Below are 12,482 nucleotides of genomic sequence, written 5' to 3'. Positions count from 1 at the left end.
TTAAGAACAAAAAAAGCTTACCAAGTTACCATTATGTTAGTGAAATATTATATTATGGCAACATATAATGTATACTCATTATTTTTTTTGGTCTATTTCTCTGTTTGTACCTCTGAATATGAACTTTTGCACATAAAGAAAGTGAAAACCCCTCAATTTATAATAACAAACCAGTACTCGCTTTCACCCACTAGATGGCAGCACCTCTCTGGTTCTCAGTCCAAACAGGAAGACAGCGGAAGTAGTAAACCAGTTTGTCACAGCCTGTGTTGAAATGACAGGACTGTTACCTGTAACAACACCTGAACCTCCTGGTACACATTACAGCCATCACCACAGCTGAAAGCCTCGCGTGCTGCCTCCCGGCTGAAGCTGTCAAAATGGAGGAAGAGGAGCAGTTGTGCTCCTTCATGTTCCTGATGACTTACATGCTCCTGAAGCGCAGGAGAGACATCAACAACGCCAACATCCAGAGGCGCAATGAGATCCAGAGACGCATCAGACATCGGCAGTATTTCTTCCAGAGACAGAGGAGGATGCTCATGGTCAGTGCCGCCCTCTGGGGCTCATTGTATACCCCAATATAACCACTCATATATCATATAGGCCTATAGGCTAAATGCTGATGTACACTTTGTCACATTAACCCAGAACACTTCCAGTAATTAAACACTATATTTTTGAGATTTATTTATTTCAGTAAGCTAGAAGCTGCCAAAAATTGGGACAACATTTTAACACATTTTTGAAACCGCTGGAAGTGTTGTGCATAACTTTTGGAATAAAGTTAAGAACAAAATATTCTTAGTGTATTTACATTTAGGATACATAATTTAGCTTCAAGTATCATAAAATGTATTGGTTAGAAATTTTCGAATAAACCAAACATTTTTCTATTTAAGGTAAAAAACATGGTAATTTCTGGAAATGACAAAAGCACACAAATCCCTTTAAACACCTCTACTGCACCGACAGTTTAAAATAAATTATAGTCTCAATAAAGCCTTAAAATCAATGGTTTTTAACAACTTTTGTAAGAGCATGACATGTGGGATGAAATCATGGAATGAATGTAAAGTAAGTCTTTATTATTATTATTATTTAAATTCTTTTTGGAACTTTACTGGTACAAACAAAGAAGACACATTGTCAAACCCTGTTCATCAAATAGCTTCTGCTTTAGGTTGAGCAGCAAATATAAAAACCTGGGACTGGTTGCACAAAACACCTTAATTTTCTCCTTAATTATGACACTAAAGGCTTAATTTCTGTGTTTTTTTTGTTTTTTTTTCATTTATCACCATGAGCTCAGTCATGTTGGAGTTAAGATAGAGTCAGGGGTACCTTAAGTTGTTTTTTTTGTTTGTTTTTTTTTAACCTGGCTTTGGTTGCAAAGGTGTTTTTGCAATGATTAAAGGATTCCTTAAGTATAATTCAAAGACAAAGATAAAACCATAAATACTTGAGTGAACATTTTAAGGAAACCTTAAGGAGAAGACTTAAGAATGCAACAGATTTTATTTTGAGGAAACCTTAATTAGATCTTTAAGGAAAATCTTATCGTAAGATCTTTTGTGCAACAGTCTAGAGATCCTTAAGTATAAGACAAAGATATAACTATAAATACTTAAGTGAACATTTTAAGGAAACCTCAAGGAGAAGACTTCAGGGTGTTTTGTGCAACAGATTTCATTTGGACGGAACCTTAATTAGGATTTTAAGGAAAATCTTAACTTAAGGTTGATTGTGCAACGGTCTAGGGACTTTTTAAGTATAATTCAAAGACAAAGATAAAACCAAGAATACTTAAGTGAACATTTTAAGGAAACCTTAAAGAGAAGACTTAAGAATGTTTTTTGCAACAGATTTTATTTTGAGGAAACCTTAATTAGATCTTTAAGGAAAATCTTAACGAAAGGTCTTTTGTGCAACCTTCAAGGGATTCCTTAAGTATGAGACAAAGATAAAACCATAAATACTTAAGTGAACATTTTAAGGAAACCTTAAGGGGAACCATCTTTACTGTCAGTGGGAATTTATTTTATCATTAACCTCTTCTCATCAGATGATGATAGCAGGAGGGATCCGCTCCAACGTCCGCATCCGCACTCGTCCCTGGACCACCACTCAAAGCACTGACTGGTGGGAGCGGGTGGTGATGACAGAGTTCCAGCCGTCTGATTGGCTGGATAAGTTCCGTATGAGCCGGGAGACGTTCTTCTACCTCTGTGACAAGCTGAGGCCCCGTCTGGCTCGCCAGGACACCAGCTTCCGCCTGGCGCTGCCGGTGGAGAAACGTGTAGCAGTGGCTCTGTGGCGGCTGGCATCCAACATCGAATACCGCACCATCAGCACCCTGTTTGGCGTGGGGAAGTCCACCGTGTGCAGGTGTGTTAGGGACATGTGTCACGCCATCGTGGCGCTCCTCAGCTCCATCTATCTGCGGTCCCCCAGTGAGCAGGAGCTGGAGGATTCAGCCCAGCTCTTCCTGTCCAACTGGGGCTTCCCTCACTGTGTTGCTGCCATAGCAACCCTCCACACAGCTATCATCACCCCATCAAACAACGCGTCGGACTATGCCAACCCTGCTGGCTGGCTGTCAGTGCTGTCTCAGGTAGAGAGGGCGCCCTTTACACTGATGAAAGTACACGCTCGCTTGCTATCAGATGTTGACTCCTTACCTCTGTCTGTCTCTTTGGTGGCTTTGAGGTGGCTGTCAGTGGACGGGGACAATTCTGGGATGTATGTGCCAGTTTCCCAGGCGGGACAGACCCAGCTGATATCTTCCAGAACTCATCGCTGTGGGCCACAGCTGCAGAGGGTGGACTGTCGCCTGCCACGCCATCTGACTTCATGGGAAAACCACTCAGGTAAAATTAAAGTCAACAGCATAACTGTTGAATCAGGATCTAAGCAGCCATATTTTCAGACATATAAGGATACTGTACGCACACTTCTATCTTGCCTCCTAAGTGAACCTCAGGCCAGTTAATGCTGCCACACTCCACTCAAACATGTTTGCATATTTACAGCTGGCAGCTCTCCAACCTCCTCCTCTTTGAGCTGAATAAAAGCTGAAACTGAACAATGCTGAGTCCGTCTGTTGTGTCTAGGTATGTGCTGCTGGGGGAGGCCTGCTACCCTCTCCAGAGCTGGCTGATGAAGGCCTATCCTGAGGAAAAGGGTAGGAGGATCAGCCACACGGCGCTGACGGAGCCACAGCGGCTCTTCAATCGGCGGCTCACCAGAGCTCTGCGTGTGTCTGAGGAGGCGCTGCTGAGGCTGAGGGCTCGCTGGCAGTGTCTGAGCAAGAGGAACGACTGCGGACTGGACGTGGTGCCCACCATGATTCTGGCGTGCTGCATTCTGCACAACATGTGCGAGTCCCACGGGGACGCCTTCAAGGAGGAGTGGCAGCAGGAGGTGTCGGAGGCAGAGAGCCCTCAGCCCAGCCACAAGCAGCTCACCTCGACCAGCACTGACCAAAGTCAAGGCGAGGAGGTCCGACAACTCTTCTGTAACTACTTTGAAGAGCAGAACAATTAAAAATGCTACATGTAAAGACTAATCCCTTAAACGTGTACTGTTACAGTATATTTTTTAGCCACATGGTGCTTGTTGAGTGGTTTTGAACATGTATTTTTATGCATACTTAAAGGACTGTGAAAGCATTCAGATGTTAGCATAGATCTCAAATGATGGTTGAACCTTAAATGACCCAGAGATGGACAAAGTAAAGCAAAGACTGACTGAAAATAAGCTAAACCTGAAAATTTAGACCTCAAATCAAGTCTGAGATGTCCGTAAATCATGATGCATCCACCATAGGAAACATACTTTTGATTTAGGCAGGAACATGTTTTTACCATGTGCCACCATCCGACCGTCTTTACATGTTCTGCCCCACAAGCAGTAGCATGGGCCGATTACGAGACAGACCTTTGGGCACAGACATGCTGAAGGCCCCCAGCACCTCGCCTGCACAGGAGGAAGACACACAGACTTAATAGTTGTTGAGTCTCTCTTTTGTTGTTGTTTTGTGTCTCTTTGTGGTTGTTTTGCCCCTTAAAGTAGTTGTATTGCATCTCTTTGTTTTGTGTCTCTTTTTGGTCATTTTGCATCTCTTTGTAATTACTTTGCATCTTTATGTGTCTCTGTGGTTGTTTTTCTCCTTTTTGTAGTTGTCTTGAGTGTCTTTGTTTCTCTTTGCAGCTGTTTTGCATCTCACTGTAGTTGTGCTTCGTCTGTTTGTGGTCTTTTTGTGTTTTTCTAGTCATTTTGTGTCTTTTGGTTTTATTGTTTTGCCCCTTTTTGTAGGTGTATTTCATCAATTTGTGGTAGTTATGTGTCTTTATTTAGTCATTTTGCATCTCTATGTAGTTGCTTTATGTTATTTTATGTCTCTTTATGGTTATTTTTCCCTTTTTGTAGTCATCATGAGTCTCTTTGTGTCTATTTGCAGCTGTTTTGCATCTCTTTGTAACTGTATTTGGTCTCTTTCTGGTCTTTTTGTGTATGTTTTTAGACATTTTGTGTGTGTTTGTGGTTGTTTTGCCCCTTTTTGTAGTCATATTTCATCTCTTCATAGTAGTTTTGTGTCTCTGTATGGTCATTTTGCATCTCTCTGTAGTTGCTTTATTTTATTTTATGTCTCTTTATGGTTGTTTTTCCCTGTTTTGTAGTTGTCATGAGCCTCTTTGTGTCTCTTTGCAGCTGTTTTGCATCTCATAGAAGTTGTTCATTCATTATGTGTCTGTGGTTGTTTCGCCCCTTTTTGTAGTCATATTGCATCTCTTTGTAGTTGTTTGTGTCTTTTTTGGTCCTTTAGCATCTCCCTGTAGTTGCTTTACATTATTTTACGTCTCCTTATGGTTGTTTTTGCCCTTTTTTGTTTGCTGTCGTGAGTCTCTGTGTGTATCCTTGCAGCGGTTTTGTCTTGCTTTGTGGTTGCTTTTTGTCATTTTATGTGTCTTTGTGGTTGTTTTACCCCTTTTAGTAGTCATCTTGCATCTCTTTGTAGATGTTTTGTGTCTCTTTTTGGTTGTTTTGCATCTCTTTGTAGTTGCTTTACATTATTCTGTGCCTCTATAAAGTTATTTTTCCCTTTTTCGTAGTAGTCGTGAGTCTCTTTGTGTCTCTTTGTAGTCGTTTGTGTTTTTTTCTGGTCTTTTTGTAGTCATTTTAGGTTTCTTTGTATTAGTTTTGAGTCTCTTCCTGGTCAGTTCGTGTCACTTCGAGTGACATCTTGCAGGTGAAGGCTAGAGGGGGCCCCTGACACTTTGGGTCCCTGGGCTTGTGCCCAATAGGTGCGTTCAGTAATCCATCCACAGTGGTAAGGATCAAAGACCAACAAACTTGTCAGAAAATCAAACAATTGTTTTCTATTGTGTCATAAGCATCACAGCCTGGAGGGGCTGTTTGCAATGTCATAGACTTTTTCTATTTACTGTGCTCATTTATTTTGTTTTGTACATTTTTATATGGTACATCACTGCATAAAGACTTGTGTAAGTTTGTTGCATATGGTTTAATCCTGTCTTTGAGTCTGTTTGTAAACAGTTGTAGAAAAATGTACAAAATGATGTTTGCTTCATTCCTGGTAACCAGTTTGCACTTAATGAATGAGTACATGCAACTCAACACTGGGGCCACAAGATGTCCCTGCTACCACAGCATACAGCCACCACAGTCATCACTAATAATGTGTCTGAGCTGATGCTTGCATTGTGCTGCAGGTTATTGATGAATTGATGGGGATTATGTACTTATTGAAATGCCTTCTGTCTTTGATGATGAGCTGTTGCACCACAGTTTGATAGATTTTTTTTCCCAGCAGTGCAGAGGAGTGTGCAGCATGGACTTGATTTAGTTATGATCTCACATGCATTGCCTGTAAAATCTGAAAATAAGGCATCCTTTATTCATGCATGGGTTTTGCATCTTCTCAACGAGACAACTTGTGCGCTCACCACCGCGTAGGACCCGCCTCGTCCATTCAATTGGTCTGTCACCAACCTTTTTCATGCAGCCCTCCGTCTGTCACTCAACACCACAGTATCTCCTCCTCCTCGCTTGGCATCAGACTGGTGTGTGTGCCGACCTTGTTCCAGCGACGAGCTACCCGAAAGCCAGCTGTTTGCAGCGCATACATTTCAGGCTAAAGCCACCGGTCCGGCACGCATTTTACCCCCCTCTTTTTCCAGGGCTGCGGTAGTCGCCTTGTGTTTTACCGTCAAAATGAGTCAGGATGTGATGGGGTGCTGCCCTGCTATCGCTAGCTAGGCGGACAAATTCCTTCAACCAGCTCGCTGTTTCAATCACTGCGGGTTGACACAACATTAGCCGAGGCGTTGTTAAGTGAGCTAGCGGGCTAGCAAGGCTGCTACCGTAGCCGTTACGTGTGAGTTAGCCAACGTTAGCTAATGTAGTTAGTTAGAAAACGGGACGCATCGCTGCGGCGTAGATAGTGCCATAACGGTTATTAGCTTACTAGCTACGGACTACTACTTTTTTCCCCTAGCGTCAGTTAGCTAGCTAACGTTGGTGAGACTGCACAGAAATCAACTGTTACGGGTTTGGATGTCGCGACACTGCAGTTTTGAACCACTTTTGGCGGATTGTGAGGACAGAATTGGACAGAAAAAGACAAGCTAGACTCGGAGCACCAGGTGACAAGAGGGGGTTAATGATATAAACCAGGTGTTAAGTGGCTAATCTGCGGCGGTTGCAGTCATTTTTGACATTAGCTGTTTTAAGGCAGAGCATCTCGGGGAGGCCCCGCCACCAACGTCTCTTGACTCCCTCCTCCCCCCTGTCCGAATCTCCCGTGATTTGCCGAGATCACCCGGGTGAAGTCGCAGTCGCTCTCGGCTGGGGGGGACAACTTGACAACGAGGCCCCTAGCTAGTCTCCCCTCCCCCAGTCCCGGTCCATCCATCCTCTCCAGCCCGACAGACCCGCCTCATCTCGCCCGAGATCGACGCGAGGGCCGGGGGATTCGGGGAGAAGCTGAAACCGTGTGTCGGGTCCCGTCTTAACCGGGCTGCCAAAACCAGAGGGGATGACTCTGGAGTCCATGATGGCTTGCTGCCTGAGCGAAGAGGCGAAGGAGTCGAAACGAATCAATGCAGAAATTGACAAACAACTCCGCCGAGATAAGCGAGACTCCAGGAGAGAGCTGAAATTACTTCTCCTCGGTATGTGGCATGCTAATCCTCAAATGTCTGCTGTCATGTCTTGTTTCGGTGTATGCATGGGAAAACTAACGTTCTTGGGCCTTCTTGGCGATGCTAGCAAATATGCTACTCGTTAAGGCTGCTAGCTGGGAGCCTGGGTTCACTATGAGTAACGTTATGGCAGGATTTCCGAAATGCGTGGCTTGTCTTGGAGCTTGCTGAGGGGAATTAGTTAGCTGGCTGCTTCAGGTGCATATCTGCAACATAGCCACAGCTAGCCATCCGTGCTGTCTTTACCCTAACGCAGTGTATTGGTGTGCAGACAGCAGCTCATTTGGCTACGGAGTTACCAAGATGTCACAGTTTGCAGGCTACCACATGCTTGTCAGAGGGCCAGTTTGACATCATTGACTAGCCCTGTAGCTAATCAGTCGGTCAGCATTAAAGCTGCCTCTGTGGTCATTTGATAATACAAGAAGCAGGATTGCTAGCTGTGGACACTGTTGCCTTCACCGGGTTGCATAACATTTGCACAACTGGATGAGGCTTCAGGTGCCTTAGCTAGAAATGCTGGCTGCCCTTTCATTCATTTATCAATTGCAGTTGATTTTTAATCTGCACCCAGTGTCAAAAATCTACCCTTCCATAGGACAAGGATACTGAGGGATTTGCCCCCTCATCCTGGAGTCTAGCTGAGTAGGTTAGCTATTTTTATAGCTGGTGTGTGGGCAGGTGGGAGCTGCTGTTGAATAAGTTGCTCTGTGCTGCATTGATTCATAGTTCTGTGGATACAAAAAGGAACATTAGGCTGTGGTTCATCACAAGCGTGCTTGTGGCGCTTTCAGGAACATGCATTTTGTGTGCATGCATCTTCCAACAGGGTAACTTTCTAACTGCTTGTGCATGTGACCCTGCAAGCCGTACTAAAAAACAACAGATACGTGTGAAAGCTCCTCAGAAAAAAAGCAAGTGTCCACCCATTTTTAGGACAATTAGAATTATCTAGGTTGCATCCTTAGTTTCAAAACGTTTGCTCCCATTTCTCGCCCACCAAAAGCAGCCCTGGTTATTTGACATGTGTGTCTCCTTTCATTTCCCTGTTGAATACCTCAGCTCGGATAAGTAGGCCACACTAGAGCCATACCGTTGATGGGACATATTCTACTCTGTGTCATACATTTTAATCGCTCTTGCGCTCTTTTTCTACCTGGTGGCCAAAGTGAGCGGATAAAAAGGGGCGTTTGTTTTTGTGTCACAGTTTTGCGATGGTTTGCTTGTGTGCTGCGATCCTATTTTTCCTCCCAGATGATCAATAAAGGGTTGGGTTAACAGTGATTGCAGGATATTTAGAAATTTAAGTGATCATTTACACTCAAACATAACTGCCTCTGGCATTTTAGTTTGTCCATATTATCACTGATTTTGACAGCAAACATTAAAAAAACACTCATCTAAGTGTTAGTGTGTGAAAGGCAGAAAGCAAGCAAGAACTGCAATCAGTCATGGTGTAAGTGGCCCATCCTGTGTGAGTTAAGGCTGTCAGTGGACGCCTGGATAAGGACGTGTAAGGCAGGATTAGTCTAGGTCTTAATAGGCTTGGTTAAACACATCCGCTGCTGAGACTTTGAGATGTCACTGACTCCTATTATCCCCTGGCATTATTCTCAGGCCCACGGCCCTCAGCGAGCCGCCTGCCTCTCCACACCTCACTGGAGGAAGAAGACATTTGTTTCTGTCTCTAAACATTTAACCACCGCGTTCCATCAAGTGTATTTTTTAAAGGAGAGGGAAGGCGATTAGAGCTGCGTATTGAGTACTGGACGTTTATCCATCTCAGTTGAATGTTGTGGGAGTTGTTCGGTCATCAGCTGCCGTGCAGTTCAGTGTATGTACGGGAGATAGGTTGTACATTTCAGCTGGGCTCAATGCAATGTGCCCAGCCGCTCCTTCTGGCCGAGTATTGGCAGTTTTTGTACATAATGTACAACTTAAGGCTGCTGTAGCTTTAGCTGTAGTGAAGATATTTTGTGGAGGCATGTGATTCTGATTTCTTTTTAAGGTATCATAATTCAGCTCACATCTTATGTTGCGTGTCTGGATTTATCTCGGAATGATTTATGTAGGGTTGAGAAAATTAGCTGATCAAGATAAAAGGATTTGGCAAAAATTCTAATAATTTAAATAATCATTTAAATTATTTATTAAGCAAAAAGGCCATTAGCGTCTAGTTCCAAGTCCTCCAGTGAGACGAGTTACAGCATTTCTCCGTTTTATATGATTTTAGATGGAGTATTTTTGAACAAAAACAATGGAACAAGACATTTAAAGGTGTCACAATGGGAGCTAGGAAATTGTGACATGCATTTTTTTACTACTGATTATTAAAATAAATCTTAGTAATGCGGCTGACCTGATTGCTTTGAAGCTTTGATCATTGCCATGGTAAACAATGTCCAAATCAGTATTCAAATGCTCTGTTTTTCTGTACCATTGCCCTTAAAAAAATCCCAAATAGCCCATGAATTAAGAAAAATAATCCAACATTATTCACCACGCTTCAACAATTAATGGTAGCCATTTTCAGATGAGGATATTTGAACTCAGTGAGAGGTGTACTTTTGTGACTATGAGACTTTGACTATCCGTGACAAGCTTGCAGATACGCTAGCATGATGTCAAAAAAAGTCAAGTGTCTGGAATAGTTTCAAAATTTGCAACGATGACCCCCAAAAAGTCAAGTTCCAGGTATGCCAAAAGAAACTGGCATATCACAGATCTACAACCAGCTTGGCACATCATTTAAAAACTGAAACAGCTTAGCCAGCTTGCAAAGTCTAGCTATTACGGCTAATGCTACTGCAACCTGCATGCTAACAAAAGGTTAATTGTCATATTATACCCCTGAAGCTTCGATTAATTGCGGATATTTCTATCTGAAGCTTCGATGCCCAAAAGCGGATCTTGGGGATGTACCTATATAGTAAGTTGCATTACATTAGAAGCAGAATATATTTAGAAATGAAAATTTCCTGAAGCTCAATGTAATGTCTTCAAATTGCTTGTTTTGCCTGTCCAAAACATAAAGGAAGACATTTTTTTTTTTTTTTTTTTTACAGAATTGTAAAACAGAGAAAGTAGCAAATTCTCACACTTGAGTTTTCGTCACCACAAAGTGTTTGGCATTTGTGCTTGAAAATGACTTTGATGATTAATCTCTTTATCAAAATAGTTGTAGAATGACCGATTAATCCGTTAATCTGCTAAATGTTTCAGCCCTGGATTGATAGGTTGTCTTGTTCCCCCAAGAAAGTGTTTATTTCTCACACCAGTTCAGGTCCACCCTCCTTAAGTGTTCCTCTGCCTTCCTGGCAGGGTTTACTTAATGGTCGGGACTCATTGCCAAAACAGCCATGTCTTGAAAGCAGTTATGAGGTTTGGTTCTGGCATGAAATTACAGTGAGGCTGAATGCTTAGTTTTGCAGGTAAAAGCTCTAACAACATCATGCTTAGCCACTTGGTCAGAAAATAACAACTCTGCCAGGGCTGCAGCAGTGCCCACAGTCTGGCTGCCTGTGACTGAGGCCATATCAGGCCATACCGACAGCTTCCTGCTCCACAGACCAGTGGTTTGCCTCTACTTGGTCAAAACACAGTGGACCAGGAGCTGTGGCCTTTGCTGCATCGGGTAAATGAACTGCTGGAGCGAGCGAACGGTCAGTAAAGTGAGATGGAAGGGCAAGCGCTTTAGGGTTTCCTAAAGTGCTGACCGAGGCAAAGTGTAAGCTCCCAGTCAAGCTGTCAGTATACCAGTTGGCATTTTGCGAAAATGTGGGTTTCACATGAAATACGAGGAAGAGAATGTCTGGCGATCAGTAAAAAAATCCCTAGAATGACGTCAGGAAGGCACTTTTGGTCATCAGAGAATTTGTCAAGCACAGTATTTAAGAAAGAGGTCTGACTGGGGCAAAAGTTGGCTCAACAGCCAAAATCGTTGTGGATGGCTCGGTAGCACACCATCCCAGGCGGAGGTTTAACGTACAGTCTTGTGCCAAGTCCGCATTGATTGAGTTGTTCTTGTTGATCCTCCCTGTCTCAGCAGTACGTCTTGTTACCAGGTTAAGACACCCTTTAGAGGAACAGACTGATTGAACCAGGAAGAGGATCAGGGGTTAGGCTCAGATGTTTATTGCTGACCTTCCTTCTCTTGCCAAGCCGTCTTATTTTGATCATATATGGCAATAGGGATCTTCTAGCTCTACTCCTCAGTGGTTGTGTGTGTGTGTGTGTGTGTGTGTGTGTGTGTCTCAGAGTGTGTTTGATACGGTACTTTTAATGCCAGTGAATGTGGAGCTATGCGGATGGCCAGTTATTACTGAAATCCTCTTTATCATGGTCAGATCCTGCACTTTTTAATATGGAGATCACTATGAGACAGGTCTTTGCAGTATTTCAGAGTTAAGAAAATCTGATAACAACACATTGGCATTAAACATCAGCTCATAGAAGCATTTTTGATGCTGCACTGCAGTTTCTTGTAACATATTAACTGATGTACACCAATACTGATCTATCTATAACAAGCTAACATCAGCCAATATATTGGTCCAGCCTCTAGTACATCTAATGTCACTTGTTCTTAGTGTAGTTTTATGGAAAATAGACCAAAATCTCTTTGAAAGAAACGGATCTGTAATTGTAAGTCCTTCTGCATTGCCTCAGAGAAACACTTGGACAACCACATTGTATTTTTCTGTGCACATGTGGTGGTGAATGTGGCTGCAGCGTTGCTGTGAATGGAAATGTTCTGTCGTCATTGACTAAGATGCTTCGATGACTTTAATGTGAGGGAAGTGATCTGTTCTTTCTGGTAAAAATGCTAGATTTTATCTCATTGTTTGCAGGAATGCAGACATATTGATACAACTACAAATACTACAACAGCAAAAAAAAAAGATTTATCAAAAGCAAAGCTTGTCCAGTTCTCGGAGTATCTTCAAGGCCGAGTATAGGTCCTTTTTTAATTGAGATTTTCTTTATTTTTGTAATTTTTTGAATGCCTTTTTAAGAGGAAGTAAACAGCACAGAAGGGACAAAATATAAAGAAAGAAAGACATGGGGAGTGGCATGCAATAAAGGTCTCCAGCCAGACTCCAACGGGACTTTTCAGTTCATGGTTAGCGCCTTAAACCCTTAGGCTTTTAGTGCACCCCAAAGATTGTCTTTCATGTAACTTTGGAGAAACTAAAAGTTTTTTTTTTTTTTCTTTTTCTTTTTTTTTAATCGAATGTTCTGTTGAAAAGAAAATTG

At 42.7% G+C, this 12,482-nt stretch overlaps 3 protein-coding genes across 4 annotated transcripts in view; all 3 read left to right on the top strand.

Moving 5' to 3' along the window:
- LOC126401302 (uncharacterized) overlaps positions 1-12,482 on the top strand; it is a 95,753-nt gene that overhangs the window by 72,166 nt on the left and 11,105 nt on the right. The window lies entirely within an intron of this gene.
- LOC126401303 (putative nuclease HARBI1) lies at positions 224-5,116 on the top strand. The gene is made up of 4 exons (XM_050062475.1): positions 224-545; positions 2,066-2,614; positions 2,710-2,870; positions 3,114-5,116. The coding sequence occupies exons 1-4, from the start codon at positions 381-383 to the stop codon at positions 3,544-3,546; spliced, it is 1,308 nt and encodes a 435-aa protein (XP_049918432.1). The 5' UTR covers positions 224-380; the 3' UTR covers positions 3,547-5,116.
- The window catches only part of gna11b (guanine nucleotide binding protein (G protein), alpha 11b (Gq class)), a 34,509-nt gene continuing 28,046 nt past the window's right edge, over positions 6,020-12,482 (top strand). Inside the window, exon 1 of one of the 2 annotated variants that reach the window (XM_050062477.1) lies at positions 6,020-7,196. In XM_050062477.1, coding sequence (XP_049918434.1) covers positions 7,061-7,196 — 136 coding nt within the window. In that variant the 5' untranslated portion in view covers positions 6,020-7,060. The remainder of the gene's footprint in view (positions 7,197-12,482) is intronic. The other variant, XM_050062476.1, reaches the window with a different exon arrangement.

The sequence above is a fragment of the Epinephelus moara genome, chromosome 14 (genome assembly GCF_006386435.1).
Source record: "Epinephelus moara isolate mb chromosome 14, YSFRI_EMoa_1.0, whole genome shotgun sequence".
Classification (NCBI taxonomy): domain Eukaryota; kingdom Metazoa; phylum Chordata; class Actinopteri; order Perciformes; family Serranidae; genus Epinephelus; species Epinephelus moara.
Note: the sequence above shows the minus strand (reverse complement) of the source record. Positions and strands in the feature narration are given on the sequence as shown.

Coding starts and splice junctions, on each gene's coding strand:
- LOC126401303 (XM_050062475.1), top strand. CDS start 381: ATGGAGGAAGAGGAGCAGTTGTGCTCCTTCATGTTCCTGATGACTTAC. Junction 546..2,065: donor GACAGAGGAGGATGCTCATG/GTCAGTGCCGCC, acceptor TCTTCTCATCAG/ATGATGATAGCAGGAGGGAT. Junction 2,871..3,113: donor TTCATGGGAAAACCACTCAG/GTAAAATTAAAG, acceptor TGTTGTGTCTAG/GTATGTGCTGCTGGGGGAGG.